At 36.5% G+C, this 27,121-nt stretch overlaps 1 protein-coding gene across 5 annotated transcripts in view; it reads left to right on the forward strand.

Annotated features, from left to right (window-relative positions):
* Positions 1–14,898, forward strand: part of LOC112043724 (brain tumor protein) — a 497,062-nt gene extending 482,164 nt beyond the window's left edge. For all 5 annotated transcript variants that reach the window (XM_052888776.1, XM_052888777.1, XM_052888775.1 and 2 more), the window contains one exon: positions 8,728–14,898. In XM_052888776.1, coding sequence (XP_052744736.1) covers positions 8,747–11,284 — 2,538 coding nt within the window. In that variant the 5' untranslated portion in view covers positions 8,728–8,746 and the 3' untranslated portion in view covers positions 11,285–14,898. The remainder of the gene's footprint in view (positions 1–8,727) is intronic.
* The last annotated feature ends 12,223 nt before the right edge of the window (positions 14,899–27,121 follow it).

A 27,121-nucleotide genomic window follows, 5' to 3' on the forward strand; every position in this document is an offset into this window, starting at 1 on the left:
AAATTTTCTTCGGTCTTTATTGTAAGTCGAGTAAAGGTCAGGTCGCTTCTATATTTAATGTATGCGATTTATGTACTCCTGTGTGATTTGAACAAGTTTTATTTCACTTTTACTGTGACCGTGGGACAGTCATTTTTGCTTAAAGTTTGGCTCCTAAAGTAGATGAGGCGAATTGTTTATTTAATCTACACTGATAATATAAAGAGGTAAAATTTGATAGAGGTAATCTCTTTATCTACATTATATTCCACGGAGGCCGTCAAAAATCGTTTATAAAGTAATCATTTTTATTTATTCATTAGGTATCAGCTGAAAATCCACGCTGTATGCCGAATATATGCTTGCGTCAAAGTATGGCTCAATCTTACTTCCTACTAATATTATAAACGCGAAAGTTTGTTTTGTAAACTAAAGCGATTTGGCTAAAATTAGGAATGGAAATAGATTTTGCTCTGGATTAACACATAGGCTACTTTTTGTCCCGAAAAAATCCATGGATTCCCGAGATTTGCGAAAACCTGATGATTTTGATGGTATGAATGTTTTTTACTCTTTCATGTCTCGGTTACTCAATCGAATCACCTGGAAATTAAAGTAGAGATAGATTATAATCTGAATTAACACAGGCTACTTTTTTTCCCGAAAAAATCCATGGATTCCCGAGATTTGCGAAAACCTGATGATTTTAATGGTATGAAAGTTTGTTACTCTTTCAAGCCTCGGCTGCTGAACCGAATCACCTGGAAATTGAAGTAGAGATAGATTATAGTCTGTATAAAAACATAGGCTACTTTTTATCCCGGAAAAATCCATGGTTCCCGAGATATTTGTCAAAAACTAAATTCAACGCGAACGAAGTCGCGGGCGTCCGCTAGTTTAAAATAGTTTTTTTTATTATTCGCGAGCCTATTTACTATTTAAAAAAAAATTAGGTACTTTCAAAAATGTTCGTTCCAGCTTTTCCATTTTCTCTATTTTCGCGTCGACAAAGCACCTTCGCCGATTTGCCCGGGACAACAATGGGGCGTAATTTTCGCAATTGTCGACCCAACTACCGCCGATACGTACGACTTGCTCGAATTGGGTCTCCTTCCTCACTTAGATGTTAACCACTTTTCTTTTACTCCATTCTCCTTTGTGTTACTTGTTTTACAGGTACCTAGTAGTAATAAAAGTTATAGTGGGGTATACAGTAATGTAGGGTTGGTGATAGAGGGGTAGGTGGTTACATCTTTACTACAGCCTTTCTTGATGAGTAAGTACTGTTTGCCAACAAAAAAAAAAAAAAAATGAAGGTATAAATCACTAGTAATTTCACACCACATATGATTAATATAATTTATATAACATTTTATAAATAAACCATACATAATTTAAAATCAATAAGTTATAAAATGACATTTGTGTTTTCTACCTTCATTTCGTATTTCTATGTTGGTAAACAGTATTCATCAAGAAAGGCTGTAATTCAATGTAATGTGTATGTTGTAAACTTTCAAGATATGAAACGAACTGTCACCCGCACCATCCTACATGAAACGAACTGTAGTGAGATCACTCTCTTAGACTTAAATAGCATAGTTTTAGGGAGACCCCCGAGGTGTTACCCGCTTAATTGCCGTGGGAATACTTGGATCAACAGTAGCCTACTCGCTAATAATATAGATTTCCGTTGACGAAAGCAATTATTAAAATTGATTTAGTGGTTTAGGTATAAAGGCGTAACAAATAAACAGATTCACATTCTAGTATAAATAAATAAATAAATAAAAAAAATAAAAAAAAAATAAAAAAAAATAAAAAAGCCTTTTATTATTTCCCATTTACATAAGGTATAAGGTACATTAATTATTCTAATAATTTTTAAACAGAACAAAGTAGGTAACACTTTTATACTTAGTACATTTTTTTGCATTTTATCTTTTTATTAATATTTTTTATGTTACTTGTATCTATTTATTTTTCTTTCTTTTTCTCTATATATTATATATATATTCTAGTATACTATGCTTTATATTAAACATTCTGTATGAAAATATATACTAGTAGGTACTATACAGTTCAGTACGTGTAAAGTGAACACCGCAGGGTCATAATCTCAACCGAGATGCATCAGTCGTAATTAGTGACTACCGCACGCTGCGGAGTTCGCGGTCACACACTGTCACAGCGGATGTCTAGCATTTTAACCGACTACCTAAAAGTAGTAGTAGTAGAGAGCCGTGATAGCCCAGTGGATATGACCTCTACCTCCGATTCCGGAGGGTGTGGGTTCAAATCCGGTCCGGGGCATGCACCACCATCTTTTCAGTTATGTGCATATTAAGAAATTAAATATCACGTGTCTCAAACGGTGAAGGAAAACATCGTGGGGAAACCTGCATACTAGAGAATTTTCTTAATTCTCTGCGTGTGTGAAGTCTGTCAATCCGCATTGGGCCAGCGTGGTGGACTATTGGCCTAACCCCTCTCATTCTGAGAGGAGACTCGAGCTCAGCAGTGAGCCGAATATGGGTTGATAAATGAATGACCTAAAAGTAAGAGGTTCTGTGTTCGGCTGTATTTACAATTTTTTTTAGACACATGCACAATTATTTGACCAAGAATCGGGTGGGTGTAGGTGTTCATCGTCTGCATATTTTAATGGGCCTCTACCAGGCCTTATTTAACTTTTCCTTAAACTATAACTAAATTTAAAAATGACCATTTCGCTTAAACCACGAGTTTTAACCAAATATAAACATGAAATCACTTTTTTCAGATCAGAGAAAGAAAGATAGAGAGGACTTCTCACAATTTCTTTAAAATAGTAAAAATCAATATCAAAATTCGTTAACTTACAAGTTTATAAGTACTTTTGAAACACCAAGTATGATTAATTTTAGACTATTTGGAAAATTATGAAAAAATTAATGTATGGAGTATATGTATATTTAATCAATTGAATGTAATTTATGGATTTTATTATCTGAAATAAAGATTATTATTATTATTATTATTATATGTATAGGCAGACGACGACTAAAATTAATAATGTTAATTTGTATAAAACTATTTAGTCCAATTTGTATAAAAATAATACCTTGTCTTGCCTTACTTAATTACAATTCAATACAATTTGTAACACGGAAGATCTCGGCAATAGTTTACAATAAATCTCGTTGTACTTTCCCAAAGGCCGTGTGTATCCCGAAACATGACCACATAATAAATTGCACCGTAGACAAAGCGCTGAGCCATTACACATTATACATGCGATTATCGTCTTTATTGTTATGTGATACAGAGTTCATCTTCGCCTGGAGTTATAACCCAGATAACACCACAGCATTGTTCGCTACGGATCCTATGTGTTATTGTATTGATTACTGCGATTAATACTAGTAGTTAGTGTGACGTCTCTTTAGATAAAACTAGCGGACGCCCTGCGGTTTCACTCGCGTAGGTACCATTCCCGTGGGAAAGCGGATGTAAAATATATATGCTACGCGCTGATAATGTAGCGTTACATTGGTGAAAGAATTTTTTAAATATTTTTAGTGGTTTAAGCGTGAATCGCGTAGCAATAATTTGCGTTTATATTTTGTAAATATTAATATAACCATTGTAACTTAGTCATCATCATCATCATCATCATCATCATCATCATCATCATCATCATCAACATCATCATCATCATCATCATCATCATCATCACCATCACCCTCATCATCATCATCATTTGTCTTCTAACTTAATTTGGAATAAGGTTTCAATAAAAAAATTCAGCATGGGTCGTTTATCTATTGAAAAGCAAAATATTAGTAAATCCTGCCTATTGCTTAATCATTATTTAAACTTTCAGTAAAAACAAGTGTAAAGTCACAATACCTACCAATTAAGTTTTATTCAAGCCTCACCAACGACATTTTATACTATAGACATGTTTCATGCCTACAAAATCACCGCAAAAAGTGAAGATACTCTACTGAACGCACACTATATTAACTTACATTATGTATATTTATGTATATACAATTTTTACAGTTCCTGAACACACAACTTGATATTGTATATGTATATTTAGGTATTATTTGTTTAAATAATTATCGTTGATTACTATGCGAATTAATGAAATGCGGTCAAATAGCCACTTTCGTTCGCCTTGGTTTTCACGTGTGTGTCTCTTATCTGTAGTATTAAATCTTTGCCTATGAACAAATGTGATAGCACAGTGGATATGACCTCTGCCTCCGATTCCGGAGGGTGTGTGTTCGAATCCGGTCCGGGGCATGCACCTCCAACTTTTCAGTTGTGTGCATTTTAAGAAATTAATTATCACGTGTCTCAATCGGTGAAGGAAAACATCGTGAGGAAACCTGCATACCAGAGAATTATCTTAATTCTCTGCGTGTGTGAAGTCTGCCAATCCGCATTGCGCCAGCGTGGTGGACTATTCGCCTTACCCCTCTCATTCTGAGAGGAGACTCGAGCTCAGCAGTGAGCCGAATATGGGTTGATGACGACGACCAAATGTAATAACAATAACCACTGCCCCTTCTGGTGCAATCGTATGAAAAGGTACCGCGATCACGGCCGTTCACCTCACTAATATAATATCTCCCCTACTTCACAGCGTCAAATATATACACCCTCTCCCTAATTCCGTAGCCCCTCACTAGATACCCGGTTGCCTAGCGACCGAGCCCTAAAGTGCATCGAACTATAATCAGATAGGTAAATAGAATATTTTTATTAAACGTTAACCCTGTGTCGTTTTATATTTACTTTGTACTAGCTGACGCCGCGCGGTTTCACCCGCGTGGTTCCCGTTCCCGTAGGAATACGGGATAATATATAGCCTTCCTCGATAAATTGGCTATTATATAGTACTGAAATAATATGAATATAACACTGAAAGAATTTTTCAAATCTGACCAGTAGTTCCTGAGATTAGCGCGTTCAAACAAACAAACAAACTCTTCAGCTTTATAATATTAGTGTAGATAATAGGCTACATTTTACCCAGTAATCTCCCACCAAGGGAATGAAAACTTCACAGGTAAAACACGCGTTGTCTGCTAGTTCAGACATAAAAATACAGTAAACACCTTTCCGAATGAAACCCAAACCACACGTTGCAGTTGGAAGCCTCTCAGAATGTTATTAATGTGTTTTGCACTCCCCCGCGGGGTCGGACCCCATAAAATGAGGCGTTAGGGTAGCACTGTAGCACCCATCTCAACCGTATCGATTTTTGCCTTCCCATTGAAAAGGGTCTACTGCCAATTGTAGAAAATAACGGGAAACATACTATAAAACTGCTATTCACTGTATCCATTGACTTGTAAACTCATCGTCCATTTCAGTTCATTTTGGACCTGCTAAGTAATAAGTTGTATTGTCAGTTCAGTAGATTTATTAAATCGAGGATTAGGTAACAATTTTTAAACAAAACAGACATCTGAAAGCTTTTTATTCAACATGGGCTCGCGTTTGATTTAACCAAGGTATCTCACCCTACGGTAAGTTTAGATATCTCTACGATGGGACATCCTTGCCTAGAAGATGAAGAGTTATGAGGAACATAATTAAGAAACACAGTCTTGGGAAGTAATCAAATTCTGACAGTGCGTATGAAAAATTAAGACGTAAAGCATTCTGTACGAGTCCTAGGGACATAAACAACGTAGTGATGATACTCACCCGGTGTTTAGCGACGCGATGTTAGAAGGGGGGGCTCCTGAGCACAGATATCTTATAAAACGACGAAGTTATCCGCGAACGCTAAAAAAAATCCGGTCGAAAAGTTGATTAAACTTGAGACATGAACATCACACTCGAACCAAAATCACTGACATAGCTCAATGTCAGAGATTTTGGTTCGAGTGTGATGACACTGACAAAAATTATGTGGCAATGGTAAGGCCACATAGCTCGAAGAGCCAATGGACGTTAGGTTCCGTAGGTGCTGGAATGGCGACCCCGCACAGGAATGCGCAGTGTTGGTCGACCCTCCACTAGATGGACCGAGGACATCTACCGTTGTGTTTGGAAGCCCATGCAAGAGGCCTAATGTTCAGCAGTGGACGTCAATCCGCTGATAATGATGATAACGATAGTTAAAAACACCGGCAAACTGGCTACGTCCCGCCAATGCGTTGAAGTTTCATCACAAGTGATGAATCAATGCCAATGCGTCTTTTGGCTCCAAGAAGACAAACTGTACATACGTTTTAAAGTACACAGTAACAGTCTGTTGTTAATCCAAAAGTCCTCTGATTTTGCACGATGAATCGACAAGTTCGCCGTGCATTCAAATGGAATATAATAAAAATTTTAATAAAAAAAATACAACCGACTTCAAAACCTATAAACGTACCCAGTAAACTAAAAACCGAAAAATAACATCATAATATGTTCTACCTGCTGATCAGTATGAAGGCGGTGCTAAGTCGGTGATGTATTAATTCAAGCCATTTAGATTTTGCAAACAGTGTTGTTTCAAGTGGTCCTGTCAGAAATGGCTTAAATCAAGACAACACCGGCTAAGCACCGCCTTCATACTGATCAGCAGGTAGAACATATTATGATGTTATTTTTCGGTTTTTAGTTTACTGGGTACGTTTATAGGTTTTGAAGTCGGTTGTATTTTTTTTATTAAAATTTTTATTATTTTTCCATTTTTAGTGTAAAATTTCATCTCAAACGAACACATCAGACCCCTAATGACAGTCACAACCCATCTTGGTACAAAATTCTCAGCAATACAAATTAATCAAGCCCAAGCACAGGGTAGCTACCGTAAACCGTTAAGAGGTTCCCTTAATTGACCTTGGTCTTCATCATCAGACCCCTAATGATAGTCACAACCCATCTTGGTACAAAGTTCTCAGCAATACGAATTAATCAAGGCCAAACACAAGGTAGTTACTGTAAACTGTTAAGGAGTTCCCTTAATTGTCCTTGGTCTTCATCACCAAACCCCTAAATGACAGTCACAACCTATCTATGTGGAAAGTTCTCATTAATACAAATTAATCAAGCCCAAACACAAGGTAGCTGCTGTAAATCGCCGAGGAGTTCCCTCGTCTGTTTTATGGCTCCATCATCAGATCAATTTTAAACCTTCATGAAATTGTAGTGCTTAAAAGTACTAAATGGAAAAGTTTACGAACACACTAGACACCCATATAATTTTCGAAAGTTCCCCTCAATTTCTCCAGGATTCCATCATCAGATCTTGACATGATGGCAATGGGACCAAATGGGGACTATACCGTTTCAAACAAAAAAAGAATTTTTGAAATCGGTCCAGGCGTCTTTGAGTAATCGGTGTACATACATAAAAAAAAAAAAAAAAAAAAAAAAAAATACCGACCGAATTGAGAACCTCCTCCTTTTTGAAGTCGGTTAAAAATATCAGAAAATCCACACAAATAAACCTCGTACCAACTCCTAATGTACGGGCATAATCTCGCCTCTTTTGAAATATTACCGCTCCGAGATACAACTGACTTCCTTTTAGAGAGAAATATGATTCTCCCAACGTGTTACGTCACACGATACCTTTTATGTGACGTTCGAACGTCTTTAAGGCCGCCTTTTCATCTGGTTTAACCTCAAACGCGTCATTTCTTTCATTTATTTATTAAATGACTATGTAAGTAACAAATGACCATATCTAGGAAATGGTTTTTTTTTAAATATTTAAAAAAACGTAATCCATTTAGGTTTATATAATTTATTTTAATTCTTTAATTTATGTATACGTACTAGTAGTGAGACGGGGGATAGCCCAGTGGATATGACCTCTGCCTCCGATTCCGGACGGTGTGGGTTCTAATCCGGTCCGGGGCATGCACATCCAACTTTTCAATTGTGTGCATTTTAAGAAATTAAATATCACGTGTTTCAAACGGTGAAGGAAAAACATCGTGAAGAAACCTGCACACCGGAGAATTTTCTTAATTCTCTGCGTGTGTGAAGTCTGCCAATCCGCATTAGGCCAGCGTGGTGGACTAATGGCCTAACCCCTCTTATTCTGAGAGGAGACTCGAGCTCAGCAGTGAGCCGTATATGGGTTGATAATGATGATGATGACTAGTAGTTTTGGAGATAAATGCCTTATTGGTTTGCAAAAACATTCCCAACACGAACTCATATGCCATCTCCGTACCTTTGTGTGTAAAAAATACAGAATTTTAAAACGCTTTATTATAATAAATTCAAATTATACTAATTTAACACTTTATACTAATTTAATAGAAGTGGCAATATAAATAAATGCAGCAGTGAGCAAGCAAAAAGCCTAATAAAAATGTTGTAATCCTATACCATCCGATACCTTGACATATAGGATATTAAACTGAAATACGGCTCTTATGTTCGTATATTTCCCGCCTTCGCTCTCAGTATATTTAGGTATCTATTTTTCCTTAACGCGAGGAAACTATCCACGTCGAAATATTACTTATTTCCTTACCGTATATAAATAGATATGTGCTGTAATATGTTGTGGAGCGTGTAGCGTAATGGTATCATATCCTTGTGACTCATACTGCGATGTTTTGAAAATATCACTATATTATGACAATGTATATAACATCTGGTATTTTACATAATAATCAATGAAATCATAATGCAGTATGAGCTGAATGACATTGGATTAGGTTGTCGTATAAATCGTTATTATAAGAGAATAAAAATAATAGCTATGTTAAACCATACTTTTTTTCCTCTTTCCAGGGATGCCGGTTTCCTGAAGATGGCCTCACGCACCCCGTCCCTTGAGTCGCTGCCCGGTGCCAACTCTATAGGTTCGCTGGAGCGTGGCTCCTTATCGCCCCTGACCTTGAGCGGATCCTCGCCCCCTGCGAGCGACTCCGCCGTATGTGACCTCCGCGACTTCGACGGCCTCGACACCACCTGCGCAATCTGCCGAGAGACATTCGTCGACCCCAAAGTACTCAACTGTTTCCACACATTCTGCCGCGGGTGTCTGGAACGCGAGCAAACCCACCCCGACAAAGTCACCTGCGTCACTTGTCGCGTAGACAGCCAACTCCCGGCCGCCGGTGTTCCCGGACTACTGACGAACCTCGTCATCGCCGCTGCCGTCGAGCAGGACGCTGACCTTCTTCCCTCCGCTCGCCAGACGAGCTCGCCCTCAGCTCGCTGCACCGGCTGCAAGTCCAAGGAGTCCGACGCCGTCGCGCGCTGCGTCGACTGCGCCAACTTCCTCTGCCCCAACTGCGTCATGGCACACCAATTCATGCACTGCTTCGAAGGCCACCGCGTGCTCGCCTTCACAGACTTGAAAGACGACAAAGGCATGCTCGCCTCAACCCTCACTGCCAGCGGCGACAAGACTTCGTTTTGTCCCAGACACAAAAACGACATCCTCAAATACTTTTGCCGCACGTGCTCCGTGCCAGTGTGCAAAGAGTGCACCATTATAGAGCATCCTGCCGCTTTGCACGAGTGCGAACACCTGTCCGACGCAGGCCCTAAACAACTGGAACTAATGCAACAGGCGGTCAACGAAGCTAAAACGCGTGCGACGGAAATAAGGCACGTCGTTAAAACGGTAGAACATTCCGCGGGAAAATTACAAGTACAATACCACAAAGCTCAAAATGAAATAAACGATACGTTCCAATTCTACCGCTCTATGTTAGAAGAGCGTAAACAAGAGTTACTCAAAGAGCTCGAAAGCGTGTTTTCGACAAAACAAATCGCTCTCACCGTGGTCGGGCAGAAGGCCCAAGAAACGGTTGACAAGATTTACCAAACGTGTGACTTCGTTGAGAAATTGACAAAATGTGCAAACATTGCCGAGATTTTAATGTTTAGAAAATTACTCGACACGAAATTACAATCTTTGATGAGCACTAATCCAGAACAGAGTGTCCAAACTGCTTGCGAACTTGAATTCGTCTCAAACTATCAAGCAATACAAGTAGGTGTGAGAAACACATTCGGATACGTACGCTCAAGTTCCGAAGCGAACATTGGTCCCACTAAACAACCGCCCATTGCGCGTCCAACAAATGGCTCTCTTTTAAACGGAGGTTCGTCCTCAAGCAGCAGCAGCGTTAATGGAAGCTCTGGGAGTCTCAACGGCGGCATTCATCTCCCAACTGGACTCAACGGCGTATTGGATCGCCCATACACCAATGGATTACTCGGCCCGGCTAGCCAGTCGACATCTCCATTCGATTCAAACATAATATCGAAAAGATTTAATAATCCAAGCACGCTTGGACCGTTTTCTTCTGCCATTGGGGACATTAACTTGAACGGTATAAACCCATACGAGAAATGGTCGAACGGTGGATGTGACTCTCTTTTCCCGCCAGCGACCGCAGATCCATATTCGCTGACGAGCGCTGCACATAACGACCCTATCCTCGATTTGACAAACAAGCTGATTTCCACAGCTATTTTCCCCCCGAAATCTCAAATAAAGCGACAGAAGATGATTTACCACTGCAAATTTGGTGAATTCGGTGTTATGGAAGGCCAGTTCACCGAACCCAGTGGAGTAGCCGTCAATGCTCAAAACGATATAATTGTCGCCGACACAAATAATCACAGAATACAGATATTCGACAAAGAAGGCCGTTTTAAATTTCAATTCGGTGAGTGCGGAAAGCGCGACGGCCAGCTTTTATACCCGAACAGAGTAGCCGTAGTACGCACTTCAGGTGACATTATCGTAACGGAAAGATCACCGACGCACCAGATACAAATATACAACCAGTACGGTCAATTTGTGAGGAAATTCGGCGCTAACATTCTTCAACATCCGCGCGGAGTCACAGTCGACAACAAAGGGCGAATCGTCGTCGTCGAATGTAAAGTGATGCGCGTCATTATTTTTGACCAAGTCGGTAACGTTTTACAGAAATTCGGCTGTTCAAAGCACCTGGAATTCCCTAACGGAGTTGTGGTTAACGACAAACAGGAGATATTCATCAGTGACAACCGAGCGCATTGCGTCAAAGTTTTCAACTACGAGGGCATTTATTTGCGTCAAATCGGTGGGGAAGGCGTAACCAACTATCCAATCGGCGTAGGGATTAACGCCGCTGGAGACATCCTCATTGCTGACAACCATAATAACTTCAACTTGACGATATTCACGCAAGACGGCCAGCTGGTGTCAGCGCTGGAGAGCAAGGTGAAGCACGCGCAGTGCTTCGACGTGGCGCTGATGGATGACGGCTCGGTGGTGCTGGCCAGCAAAGACTACAGGCTGTACATCTATCGCTACGTGCAAGTGCCGCCCATAGGCATGTGAGCCTCCCGTGGGGATCACAGGAGATCAGAATGACCGACGAACTGCAAGCCAAAATTCGACACTCGAAAACGTAAATAACTCCTAAATGATGTAATATTCTAACCGAAAGTGTCAATTGGAAACTAGCTGAAGTGATGACGCGATGACAAATGGAACTTATAAGGTTTTGTGCATGTGGTACGGAAGCGGCTGGCTCGGTGTGATCGATGAACTCTCTGCGAGGATCTGTCGAGTTCCAGCGCGAAAACTGATTACATAATGTCTTGACGAAACTGTAATGAGATTAGCTGTAGTATTGACACTGTTATAATGAGTACCTATTTGAAGAGTAGAGATTATTCCGTTGGCTCGATCCAGTAAAACGAAAGGTTCTCGACCCTTATCATTTTTTGATCTATTGAATAATATTTTTTCATATCCCACATCGTTAAATTAGGGATGAATATTAAGGGCGTTTGTATTATTTAGCCCATTTGTTGGACCAATATTTTAACTATTATTACTTAAAAATTGTTAGGCATTAAGCGTGTGATTTTATTGTAATAAGAGAGCATCGAGCGGTATTGTTGTTAGTTTTAAGTATATTCTTCGGCACAATTGCACTTCCTGTTTTTAATTAGCACTTATTCTGTGTCGATGGAAACATGATTATGAAACTAAGTAAGAAGTTGTTACATTATTATTAGGTAAGTGTTAAATTGATTGAGCTAATATGGACAATCTTAAGTTACTACCCATTTTGATGTAGTTGCAAAATTATTAGGGAAATGTGATGTTAGGGGTTTTATCAATGACAAAGTTGACTGCGGCGTTCCTTACGCATACGATGGCTCATTAGAAGACGAATAATGAGGTCGCATCGTTAAGTAAACTGAATTACATGCAGCATCACAAAGTGGCAAGTGATCGCAAATGTTTTATAACCCTCAACCAGTTTCCAGAAGATTAAGTTACGCCGGTCTTTTGACTAAGATAACCTTGAGTATTATAAAGCATTTTAGACTAACTGATAGCGATGATTATTAGATTAATTCTTGAACTATCGGATAATAGGGTAGTTTCCTGTTTGATTTAGTGCATTGTTTTACGCGCATAGCAAATACTTGCATATATTTGTAACAAAGACCTTGAACCTGAACCATCATGTTCAAACGACATCAATATTTCTGTGAAATGAGAAAGGAAATCGAATTTTTAAATTACGGACGAATATTCGCACTTAACGCATGAAGTGATATCACGCCTTGCGTCGTGTACTGTTTTCTGTCAATCGACAATTACTCCAGCTCTTTAAAACTTGCCAAAAGCTTAACAAACGCTTCTACCTTTTTTAGTTAAAAAACTGTCTCCTTTCTGTTTTGGACAACTTTCTAATAAAGCAAATCGAATAGACTACCCTATTGTTGGAAGACAGTTTCCTTCATCTCGACCGCTGACGTCATTACCGCCTAGTCACTGAGAGCCCACGGATCCATAAATTCCTCAAATACGTTGTTTTATTTTAACAATTAGTAACTTTTGGTTGATAATAATTAATATTGTTCGTTTTTATACAATTCTTAAGTAAGTATTTTGATGTTTTTTTTTTAGTAATTGGACACGGTAGTAACTAGCTGAGCACTTTAGCCTATGGTCGTCTCGCTAGACTTTATTACTGATATTTTACTGAGATTCTAAGACGTTAGGGCACCATGCGATTGCGCTGTTAGCATTTTACTACTTATTAGAGTATTATAGTTTGCTCGGTATACAAAATAATTATACAATTTGTTATTCTGGTAAGATATTTTTATATGGAAACAACTTTATTTTTGTAGCAGTAGTATTATACGGTGCATGTGTAACGTTTACTTTCTTTTGTATTTTATGAATATTATTACGCTATTATTATTTCTTTAATTACAATGCAGTGTGTTTGAGTGTGTTAGCAGAATTATTTTAGTTTGATTTCATTAGTTTTGATTTTTTTTAGTGAATAATTATTATTTTAGTGTTTTTTTTTTATTTGCTGAATCTATGACAATAAAAAGATCTGACACGATCCACGCTCTACTCGTAGGTATCGATGAGATCCTTTTTTTAATTATTGATCTGCATAAGTTTAATTTTTTATTTGCGTAACGATTTGGTGATATTCCTACGTTCTTAATTAAAATATCTCATTTTTATATATTTATACGAAGAGCGTATTGAAGCCACGTCGGTCTTTCGCAGCCGGTTACACCAATAGTTCGCTTGCATACCTGCGTAACATGTGCCATAAAACCATGTTGTGATTTAATAAGTGATATTTAGTGTTGTTTGTAAATATGTACCATAATCTCCTGATTTATTGAATTTAATCGTAAGTTAATCCACCCGATACTCTTCGAAGATTTCACGTGTTCCAATTGTTAGTGCGAAGTGATACCACAAAACATTTCAATGATTGTATCATTTATAATGTGACGAATGAATTTATTGTTACTATTTTTTTGTTGACTCTTTATGAATTACAATAGTTTCCTTTACGTTAAGTTGCTGATTACTTGCGCTAACCGTTGAACGTTTAAAGTCAACATTATCGATGATTTTATATTCTTTGCATTTTGCAACCTATGGCGTCTCGCGCTGCCTATCGTACAGACGTGGCTTCGATCGCTAGTTTATTGATCAGTAGAACCACTAGATTAGGTGAAGTAGAATTTATTGTCCAGTCCTTAGTATCCAAATTTCAGTGATGAATCGCCAATGATTTTATGTATAGACTACCCTGTTCCTAGTAAATTATTGTCTTTCGTAAGATCGGATAAAATGTTGTATTTCACTTAATCTACTGTGATATAAAGTAAATTGTTTGTAAGCTATGTAATGTTTGATTTTTTTTTGCCATCGCAATGTCTGCTTCACTTCAGATTGTTTGGGCGTATGTAGCACTGGAATCCACTTTCAATTTGAAAGTGTTCACATGATTTTCATCACTGCATTTGGTGTCAGTGGCTACATCGTCCTTAGAATCTGATGTTATGCCGGAAACATCGGGGCTAATTACTTAGAATTTACAACCCAAAATATCATTCGTTGTTTGCAATTGTTTGTCTTCAACGAGTGTTTCAATTTTGGTCAAAACATACGCTTTTACTTAACTGAAAACTTTCAACGTATTATATTTATACTAAGTACCTATAGCATAGTGTATCGAAATTCTATGTAAGGATGTGCAACTTATGACAACTGCTCCATTCGTTTTTATTATTATCTGTAATCCAATTATTTTTGTTTTTATCACTTGCAGTAATTATTATTAGTTATTTACCTGTAAAGGTGGCAGGTGTAAATTTTTGTTTGATTTATTATTCACACAATTACCTTTTTGCATAATATATTAAGTAGTATTTTTATATTATGAAAAACAATTCATTCTTAAAATTGCATTTCTAAAGCTCGAGGACTGATTAAATTTGAAATATGTTTTGTCTTTAAATATATTTTGTCGATGTTTGTTGTTATAACTATTATATTTTTTTAATTATTTGTATAAACAATTGTTCTTTAAATTAATGTACGTCGTTTTGTTTTGAATTATTTTTGTTGTATACTTGCTTTTTTATAATAATACCAGTTCATTGCAGTTATATTGTGTGTTTTATTTTATTTATTTATTATTTGCCCGAGTAGCTTAGCATTTTGGTCACAACTATTTTAGAATACCTCTAAATTAGTTGTGATTGAATTTTTTTATGAAAATCAGTTTGTGCTAATGAATCTACTTATCTCTATCGGTCTTTGCCTTGATAACCAAATTTCAAAAACATGATCTATATAATTATTTCACGTACTGCACGGAAATTCGTCAACATCATTATTAATATTTTTGGAGATTTTTGGAATTAAAGGTTCTTTAGCACAAACCTGCTAGTGTGGTGGTAGGTCCAATGAGCGTGTGTGTGTTGTGTACATTTTAAATTCAAGTGTGAGTGCATTTTTATAAGACTTCATTAAAAACAGTTGGTGTTGGGGAACAAATGTTGGCATGAGATTTGTAAGTATTGCTTTAGATTTAATCGTTACACCCTAGAGGCACCTGTTGAATTGCTGCTCTAGTATTCTTATTGCACAATACATTAGCGTTTGCTTTACAAACAAAAACAGCCTTTGAGAGTGAATAACGTAGAGTCTCAGTGTTTCTAGGCGGTACTTAAACCCTCTCATTTCCTTTCTAAAACAACGGAATCTCTGAAACTACATATTCTTATGAGTGTAGGCTATAAATTCTACATGTAAGATCTATTTGTATTCTAAAGTAAGTAACTTTAATATCCCGACTAAGCTTTACTTTTCTACGAACGTAGCTATTGAAACCGATCTAGGACTTAACGTATCCAGATTTCCATTTCCCTTCAGCAGCACTGCTTTTGAGGTTACAAAATAAATCGCTAACCAAAAAAAAAACCACTATTTCCAAGTCAATTACTCTAGGGAACATTTTACTACTTACTAGCACCTATTAGTATAACGTAAGCACGAGTTAGGCTTACAAAGATTGTTTATAATTTTATACTCAGCAATTTTCTTAAGATTAAAATTAAGACTTCAAATACAGAACGAAATTCTTTATTTATCTTTATTGAAATCATCAAAGAATCTTTTATTAGTATTACGAATATTGGCGATTGATTAAACAGTATCATTTTTGTATCTGACTAGTGTACTCACTGTTAATGCTGCTGTTCTGTCTTCTAATTTATTCTCCTCATCCTCAGCCTTGCCTACGATTGCTTGACATTGACAACAAGTAATATTGAAGAGGCCTAATTGCGATTTACCGAATCCTTCAAGTTGCGATACATATTATGTTATCATGTTTCGTGGAATAAAGAAAAGTTAATCTTTCTTTATCGCTCATCTAGTGACAAGCTGAGATGTCGGCAATGATCATTGATGAAATTTCGAGCTTTTACTTAGCCCCATCTTTTTATTTAGCAAAGTTATCTACAAGGCAACCATAATTCCCCAGGAAGTGTGTAAAAAATGTAAATACATTTAGATTTACTACGTTGGTATTTATACTTTCTAGGTGTAGGGAATGGCGGGACGTGTACAAGATGGAAATGTTTGAATACTTGATTCGAAAATTGGGTAAGCTTTGATAAAGTGTGTATTTTTATAATGAAAATTATGATTCAACGATAGGTAATTTCTAAGGTGTTATTTAGAATCGAAGATAATATATTATTAGAGTGAGCATTGCGTGCGGTTGGATTATGGACAAAGCTTGATTTGTTGAAGCAAATATGGTACGGAATCCGAATTCGAAGGGATTAGAATTATTGTCGTAATAGGTATAAGAGTAACCATATCGATATTACTCTTAAAGCATTGTTTGATAACGATAATTTCATACCAGTTAAACGACACCTGTTAATGTATTCATCATGGTAGAGTAATGTATTAATGTTAGCTTGTCAGATTGTATGTGGTTAATGATTTGGTCCCTTATAATTACTTAGTAGAGCGTCGTTGAATTTTATAGTACTTAACGATACGTTGATGTGTATTATACGAATTTGTAAATAACATTGTCGCTTCTACGTTGGTTTACAAACTGGTCCTTATGTTTGCGTGCATCCAGTGACTCTGCCGAGGTGTTGAACCTCAAGATAGCTTTCAGGACAGAAGGTCGCCGTTATCGAGTTACCGTTTTATGAGCTCAGTAAGTGGAGTCACTGGAAGTAACGCGCTGGCCGCAAACGCGATTAATTGCTCAGGAATTGCATTAGGTTTTGTCATTGTATTTTGATAATTTACGATATTTTCTACCATCGCTTCTAAGAAATTATATTAAGCGGCGATGTTGTATCATTGTTGAATTTTCATTAATTCGCTAATCGATATATAATTTAGTGAATTGTGCACAGAACGTTGGTGTTTCACTTGATTTTTGAGATATTTTTCTTAAATGTGATGCATGCAATGATTTTACTGCATTTAATGACTGAAGTTGAGTTTCAAAATGAAGAAACGAATTCTCGGACGGCGCGTAAGGCGGAACAGAGGAGCGAGCGGGCGGTCCGCTTCAGCCTCCGCTTCCGCTTGTACGCCGCCGTCGACATTGTGATTGTTGTAAGTTAAGGTGAAAGTAACAAAGCGCATATGAGCACAAACCATCCATCCTCAAAGATTACGCTGAATGTTTTGATTAACTCACGTTTGAATTTATGATACATTTTATTGTAAAAAAAAAATGAAAATATTTTACTATCGCTTATGTTAGTTGAGACGTTTTGCAAATAAATAGTATTTATTTTCCCAGTGATTTTTAAAAGCGAAGATTTCGGTGTTCTTAAGGTGTTTTGTATGATACGGATTCTACTAAATTATTGGATTTAGGTATACGGTGTCTGCATAAAGTTGGTCTGCGTTTCTTTGCTCCTTCTCGTTATTTGACAGTGTAAGTAGTGCGCGGCATTCTGTGGTTGCTCATTTATTATTTGTCTGGGGCGAAGGCCCGCGGGCGCGAGAGAAGGAGGTCTTATGAAATGCAATATCACGATCCATTTCATTCATTTCTCTAGTGTGTTAGGTAACTTACTACGTATTTATTGTAAGGTGTGTGATTTTAGTTAACGATAAAGTTTTATACGCGGAAAGATTCCAAACGACGGCTGCGTACGTAGATAGAGACGGTAGCAAATTACATATCAAAAATGTTTCTTATAAAAGTGCTTGATGGATTGGACGTGTGGGAATGGTTAGTGAAGTGTAAGACGTTGGTGTGTATGACGATTGACCTGCTGACAATATGGAGCACTTTTCACATGTTAAAAATTAAAGATTTAATAGGGAATTGTTTCAGATGGAAACGTGACATATCATCCACATAGTGGTGTCATCTCTGTTTAGACTAAATGAATAGTCCAAATTCGGGTTACGTTAGGAAATGAGTATAGAATTGTTTCAACGAAGGCTTTGGAATTGACGATTTGGAATCTTTCTCACAGAAGCTAGTCGCCAAAGAAGTCGCTTTTAGATAATTAAATGTTATCATAATATGTGTATGCACGTAAGTTTAAACTTAGTTATACGATGCTTAAATTGTCCACACACAAATCGATTTTACACACATAATTAATGCCATCCTGCCAGAATATAATAAAAACACAATGCTTATGATGAACTAAATTTATATTATATCCTACTTAGCGTACGGTGTAGTGAGTATTTTTAGATATTGCATTGTCTATGTTAGATTAGTGGTTAAGACACCTTGAGCTTTGAACAGTCTAACACGATATTTTGTAAGAGTGTATCGTTAGTAGATCGACCTCATCCCGTGCTCTTGATTAGTGTTTCCACTTTAGGATAAGATCGAACACTGTTGACACCTCTTTTCGTCGTTCGGCACTGCATTTTCATTTGATTGCGATCGGCACTCCGGTCTGGACTATGCAACTTGCACTGACAGCTTACACTGTACATAAGGCCAGTCATTAGATTAATGGCATCTGTAAAAGGTAAATTTAATTCAGTAATCTTTACTATATGTACTACTGAAACACCATATTGCGCCGTGGCCTTATATTTGTGGGGATGTTTTATTCCTTTTATAAAAAAAAAAAATTAATAATGAAAACTCATTTGAATTTTGTACAGTCTTAAGTATTTCCGTGTCTCACACATTCATATTACATATGATACCATTGGTAGCGTAAGTGCTAATATATCTCGTATCTCGTAGAGCCCGTGTATAGGTTAGATGTTACCGTAGCGTTCTGTAGGTATCGCTTTAACTATATCCTAATGTAATGTTAGTCGTTGGTTTCAATATTTCGATTCGTGCATATCCCCAACACTTTTGATATTGTTACCTACATTAGTTACTTCGAGACTGTTCAAAATGTACTCTTTCGAGTTTTCTCTAAGGGAAAGGGCTGTTTTAGCAGATATTTTTGATACATTGAGGATAATCGAAGGGAAACGATCTTGTATTGTAGATAAACAAATAAATTTGGTATCTAAACTATCTCCGGGGTCCTGATTCTCTGTGCCATTCGAATTGTAACGCATTCATATAATCGATCTTGTTAATGTTATTAACATTACAAGAATTATCAACAATGGTGTTACAAGTAGTGATAAGAATTTGGCAACGTTTTTAAATGCCATAGAGAATAAAGTCCCGGGAGATGCGCTGCGGGGAATTCCCTTCGCGAAGTCCACCCGAGGGTCTTCGTGACTTGTTAAGCATCGTCGTCTAGAAGACCTGTTTCTCATTTCTACTTCGTAAGTGTGGATAATACAATTAATGTTACTGTAACAAAAAACGATGTTGTTCTTATAAGAGATGCGATGATATTCGCCGATAACTTGTTGTTTTTCATATATTCGTAATATTTCCTTTATTTTTTGTACTCTTTAGTGTTAAGATAATTATAAAAGAACTATTCAATGTTGATTACTCTAAAACCAATAATGTATGTGTTAAGGATGGTATAATTAGTTTCCCCGAGAGCCTTACTAGTGGAGAAGCCTTTTCCTTAGACAGTTAATCTTTCCTATTTCCCATTTAATTGTAAAAGTGTACGGCCATTGTTGTGGACAACGTCACAGAAGGACTGCGAGCGAGCAGCGACTCCAGCGCGAGTACCAGACAAGGAACTACTGGAACATCTAGTCAACTCGTCGATTATACATACACGTACTCTGTACCTCTTTATATCCTTGAAATAGTCCTAGTTATTCTTCCTCTTCAAATACAGTTTACCACTGAAACCTCACGCATATTCCGTGTTAGTTCTGGCCTAGCAATGATTTAAGGTATATTTAAGAGTTCATCATTTCTTACTTAGATCGTATGACTCAATTTTAAGACTGATCACAGAAAAAAGAAAAATACCAAAAAAAAAGACAACTTGACTCCTGTATTGTTTTTCATTGGTTACTTAGGTAGATTGTCATTAAATTCGTGCTAGCGGTTGACAAACTAAATTCGGTAGAGTATTTTAAGTAATTCGATAGCCAAATTAAAGGAATGTGAGTTTATTTTGTCAACTCGAGCTGTACGTACATCATCATGTTCATCTTCTTTCGATACCTTCCTGTCTTCTATTTCAAATGACGATGGTAAAAATATTGATGAAAGATTGGTGAAAATTGAACCCGAGGTAATGTTAACTTTTAATATGTTGACGTTACTGTTGAAATTGATGGTAAAAAGAGAAAAATACTATTTGTTGCCAAAGTGTTGTTAGGGATAAACGTGTAGTTATAAAAATCGGTTGTCACATGCATAATTAAGTTGTTCTTGGGTGGTTTTTGAGATTAAGGAGAGAAGTTGAAAAATATTTCCAATGATATATTTTTTCATAATGAACTTGAATGCTAATCGATACTTAAGGTTTATATCTGTGTAGGAATTTAAATTTAACGTGTGGTATAAAATATATCGTTGCCACGATTCAGTCTAGTGTTAGGGGCGGTGATTTTCTACGTTTCTAAAAATAGAAACTAGAATTATCAACATTGAGATGTTTAAAAGATTATAGAAAAGATTTTTAGGCAAATGTATGCAGACAAATCGTGGCAAATGATTTAGTTGTTTAGTGTTCATGTTACGTTAGATTGTATTTGGAGGTACCGCCAATCTTTGAACCGAACTCACCTGTTTCCGCCTTTGAAGCACATTTCATAACGTCAAACCCACTTTTATACTTAGCACATGTAATGTTACATTAACGATTGAATTGAAACGATTGTGTGTTTTGTAATTGTTAAATTCTAATTTATTACTATTTATTTAATCGTAACTTATTATATTTACAAAGCTAGTCAGTGTTTGGATTAGGTTACCTAATTAGCTTGTAGCGACTGAATGAACTTTATTAGTGTACGTATTCAAAGAATTTCTACTTGCACGATCTAATTACTTGTAAGTATAATCAACTGTTTTTATGACCCTGTCAAAAATAAAATAACAAGTCATGTTCCATGCAAGCAAGGCTCAAACGTCGCTACAAGTATTTAAATGTGTATTTTCATAAATGATTTGATTATAAATTTTATGGTACTTTTTATAATTAAGGAGTTATTCTGTAATTTTGTTTTTCTCGAAGTTATAATACTTCTTTCTCTAGTCATACACTTTTGACGCTACAATGTGTCTATATGTTTTCCCTTAGCGAATAATTCTATGCAAACTGGCAGTTTTAATTAAGTATTAATTAACTTTTGTCTCTTGGGGATTGCCCGCGTGAATTGTAAAACTGTTTTAAACTAACCGCTGTACATAATTTAATGAAATGTATTTTCATTTTGAATTTGAAACTTCATGAGTTAGGTATCTATCAATATGAAAACCTTTCAGTATCTCTTAATTTCTGGGTTATGCCGGACAAGTTAATAATATAATTAATACGCGCCTAAACCTAAATTGGTTATATTATAACTGTCGTTCTTCATCATCATCATCATCATCATCATCATCATCATCATCATCATCATCATCATCATCATCATCATCATCATCATCACCGTCACCATCATCATCATCATCATCATCATCATCATCGTCATCACCGTCACCATCATCATCATCATAATCATCATCATCATCACCATCACCATAATTATTATCATCATCATCATCATCATCATCATCATCATCATCATCATCATCATCGTCACCATCATCATCATCATCATCATCATCACCGTCACCATCATCATCATCATCATCATCATCATCATCGTCATCACCGTCACCATCATCATCATCATAATCATCATCATCATCATCATCATCACCATCACCATAATTATTATCATCATCATCATTATCGTCATCATCGTTCATAATGATCATCATCTTATTAAAGGTTACCTTTGCAATGGGTATATAAACGGGATTTGCAAAGGTCTTAGAAGAGAGGGATTTAATTTTGCTTTCCTTGAGTGATAGTTTATATTTGTACAATCTCTCTAATGATTTGATTGTTTACGGAGATACAACATTACCGATTGAACAATAAAGAAATCGCCATTCCGGTACCATTAGACCAGAGTTTTGGCCACAAGCTACAATTTATGATCCATGTAATATAACACAATAGAAGGCTGATGGTGGTGAATGACTGGAAAATTTTCAATGAAACTTTCCGAACCGTTAATGTCATTAAATATTCAAATTATAAAGTGGAAACTCTAGCTATTTTCCAGATCATTCGTATATGAAATGAAAGTGATTTTCAATTACTGTTTTAGCTGAATTTACATTTATTACATCCGCCGTATTTTTTTTCGTACATTTACAACATTAAAACCAATTGAGATGGCGCTGAAAGGAGATATTGCATCAAGACAAACGTAAAGACAAAGTTCTGTTTTTGAACATGATTCCTAAACAGTGAATAACGCGATGTCAGCTAACAAAAAATTTGTATGATCTGAAAGTTAAACCAGATCAGAAAAAAATATTACATGATTAAAGAAAAGCTTGAAACTTGAAAGCTTTCGTTTACACTTAATACATAGTATTCTCCTCTTAACTATAGGAAGCATCTATTTAGGAAAGCCTTTTTAGCAGGTTATTCAAAAACCCAACGGCATCCCTTGAAATAATAATTAACCAATCGGTGTATTAGAAACAGTTTTACAAGCTATTTTGGAAATCACACTAACGCGATAACATGGGCAAATTCTTTATTTTTATATAAATTATTATTATATTTAAACAGGTACTAAACTAGGTACCCGTTATGGTACCATTATGTTTATTAACTCTTTCTTTAATTTTTTATATAATTTTCTAAACATTACCACATTTTTTGAGATTCTGAATTAAGTTTTGGTTTTTGTTTTAGCGGTCGAATACGTGACAATGTAATAAAAAGCGCTGTTGATTAAAAGTTCTCCTTTTTTGGAAATCGGTTAGAAATACATAAATTTACGTAGTTATCGATGACAAATATTTATACTGTGAACATAAAATATGTTTGTAGTAAAATATACTAAAAGTTGCGATTAATTCAAATCAAATTTGTGATACTTTTTTATTATAAAATATACTTATTATGAAATGTACTCCGGTTTTATTAACTGACAATGCATTTCTACTTTATGTCCTTAACGAGTATTTTAATTGTTCCTATCATAAACGCCCTTCCGGCACGCAACTTGATTGATGACTAGATAATTATCGTAATCGACCTATTTCAAATTATATGTGGTGATATATTTTTTTCTTATTAAACTGAGTTGTTGATATGTCTAAAACTTTGTTTTCTGTTCTGATTTACCTGATTTACTCATGTAAATCTCATGTAAAATTTAGAGATTTGAGAAAGAGAATCTGATTTACATAAATGTAAGTATTTTTCGGGTGACACGGTCTAAACACAATCAAATACTAGTTTTGTCTCAAGTGACGTCACGTTGAAAAATTACTGATGATTAAACATCTTGTGATCATTCATAGACTAATACAAAATATAGTGTTATGTGCGAAAATTTTAATTTTTTGACGTCCATTTTATCACTTTTATGACTTCACAAATTATATTATGCTGATAATATGGTATCAGTTATTCAGTGTTAAAGAATCATAAAGCGAAGATTAGAAAGAAGAAAAGTAGACGAATCAAAAAATTTTTAATATAAACCAGTTTAACAGAAGAAGCTATTTTATCATACCTACGCGAATAACGCTTATTGATCTCTAGATTAGTGAGTTTTTATTTTTTTTTCGTAATAAAACGTTACTAACTAACGAAAATAACAATTAAATTTCGCTCAAAGTTAACTGAAATTGAGTGCGGTCGTCAGTAATTTTAGGTTTTCAACCGATTTCCAAAATTATGAAGTTAATCAAAGCGTACATAAAAATGTTTTTTGTTTAAGTAAGTTTAGTTTTTAGTTGAATTAAAAAAAAATCTTCCTATTTTAGTTGATTTGACTGTTCCCCAGTGTGTATTTGTGCGTTTGTTTGTCTTTTTTGATAATTTTATTGTGTTCTTTCTACTTTTTTTGTATGTACAGAGTAAATTAATAAAAATCTTTTGATTTATTATAAAGGTGTGTCTACACAGGCATGCTTCAATCTGCCAGATGGTAGCTTTGACTAGAAGACGCAAGTTGAAGACGAAAGCGCATAGTGTGGACATACCCTACTGTTTCATTATGAATGGTGTCATCTTGTGGTCTAGTACACACTACGATATTCTACCGCGAGCGTCTATTTCTACTAATTATCATATCATAATAAAAAAAAACTCTTGAGCTTTTGTTCACATGTTTAATATAATTTGTCCAACAAAATCTATCACAACTTTAAACATAAAATAAACCTTAATTTTAAAATTGCACGAGCAAGAGCAAAATGAAATCACTGAATGAAAAAGCAAGCTTTTTAATATTAAAAGCGATAAAAAATCTTTCATGATTGCAATTTTTAGATTTTGCTCCGCATGCGGATAAAAATCGTAGTGCGTATAGAGACCAATATAATTATTTCCATGTTTTTCTGAATGTAATTCGACATTCCAATTTTGTGTTTATTCACAAAATGATATTTGTTATTTCATTTTATATTTACGAATCGAGTGTGGGTTGGACGTCTTAAGGTGGCAACACACTTTTAACAGTCATCAATATCACATATTCAGAATTGAATTGAAATGTACTTAATTGCTTAGAATCATACTAGCATTTGATATGTTATCAGTATGATTCTTGCTGCGCGTTTTACCACGTCGCGTATAGTGAGTGTGTTTCCACCATTACACGCATTTCCTTTCCCCATCCTACCCCACCCCATGGCATTTAGGGAATGACGACGTAAAAAAGAATACTCTTACATATTTGTTATTCTGGTAATATTTAAGATTTAGTCATTAAGAATTGATAAATAATATCCGATGATAATTTTACTTGTATGTTGTATTAAAATGATGAACACGAAATAAAGGAAGTGGTTTGAAAAACGTTAGTTTTATTTAATAACCTAGCTGACGCCGCGCGGATTCACCCGCGTGGTTCCCGTTCCCGTAGGAATACGGGGTTAATATATAGCCTATAGCCTTCCTCGATAAATGGGCTGTCTAACACTGAAAGAATTTTTTAAATCGATCGAATCGAGATTAGCGCGTTCACTCAAACAAACTCTTCAGCTTTATAATATTAGTTTAGATTGAGAATCGAACCTGGAACTCAAGAATTACGCTTTTATTATGAGAAACGCGCAGTTCTTGTTACCAACCAACCAAGCGGAGTTTCCGGTATAGATAGCCTATAATTAGCATTGATCAAAGACTACCATGAAGCCCATGACTATGGGGCCTCGTAAGAAGGTTCAGTCACACAGCGAGCGATCGAATCAGAAATGAGGAGATCCGCAGAAGAACCAAGTCACCGACATAGCTCAACGAGTTGCGAAGCTGTGGAATGGGCGGGGCACATAGTTCGAAGAGCCGATGGACGTTGGGGTCCCAAAGTGCTGGAATGGCGACCCCGCACTAGTAAGCGCAGTGTTGGTGCCCCCACCAGGTGGACTGACGATATCAAGCGAGTCTCAGGGATTCGCTGGATGCAGGCGGCTCAGTATCGTGGTGTTTGGAAGTCCCTACAAAAGGCCTATGTCCTGCAGTGGACGTCCATCGGCTGATATGATGATGATGATGATAGATTACCATCGCCTGTCGAAATATATTTACTATTTTGCCCCATTGAGAATCGAACCTGGAACTCAAGAATTACGTAAATACCTATAACTGTTATACTCACAAAAGGCAAAAAGCGCAGTTTCACCCCCCACTAGGTGGACTGAGGACATCAAGCTGGTTGCAGGGAGCCGCTGGATGCTGGCAGCTCAGAAACTGTGGTTTTTGGAAGTTCATGCAATAGGCCCTATGTCAAGCAGTAGACGACCATTAGCTGATATTATGATGATGATTATATTCACAACGAAATCTCATTTTTCTTTCAAAGTATAAATTAGAGTGTACGTAAGTATTTACTTTGAACAAAATTACCAAAAATTAAGGTGATGAGGTAAATATTCAGACCAACCTTCTATAGGAACTGCATCGCTAGAGGTTCCCCTCTGTCAAAACTATATGATCATGATCAAGTGTATTCATACAATAGAATGAAATTGGACTGAGGTTAAATAGAAGCAAGAACTGATTTTCAAAACTCTTCAGTCCGTCGAATATTCAGAATTACTAAAAGATTACCATTATTATCAGGGCCAGGGCTTACTCCTTTTTGGAGTTTACTGGAGATTACTCCTTAAGAATTGATTTTTCATAATATATAGACAAAAATATATGGGCAGTAACATTTGATGAACGAATAGCGTTACGTTTTTCGTGCGCAACCTACTCTGCGCACCTTTCACCGTGCGCTGCCGCCAACAGCGTGCACATGCGTACAGGCGCACGCGGTGGCCTGCTGCTCCTCGGTTGCAAACCTTTCACTTTTCAGGCGTAGGTATTAAGACGAACATAGTGTATGCTGCGGGACGACATACACCTATTTAGACAGTCGATTGTGTGCCTAATTTGTATGTAATTGAAACAGTTGCGCAGTAGTGTCACTAGATGGCGCTGTTTTCAATTCCTTAGAAATTCGCGTTTACGTTTACGCGATCGTCATAGTATCAAACTGCCACTAGGCCCGAGGTTTTCTTAATTGGTTCAGGTCTGGCTGGTGGGAGGCTTCGGCCGTGGCTAGTTACCAGCCTACCAACAAAGACGTACCGCCAAGCGATTTAGCGTTCCGGTACGATGTCGTGTAGAAACCGAAAAGAAGTGTGGATTTCATCCTACTCCTTTTCGGGGCATCATCAGTTACCATCAGGTGAGA

This window comes from Bicyclus anynana, chromosome 23, assembly GCF_947172395.1.
Source record: "Bicyclus anynana chromosome 23, ilBicAnyn1.1, whole genome shotgun sequence".
Taxonomy (NCBI): domain Eukaryota; kingdom Metazoa; phylum Arthropoda; class Insecta; order Lepidoptera; family Nymphalidae; genus Bicyclus; species Bicyclus anynana.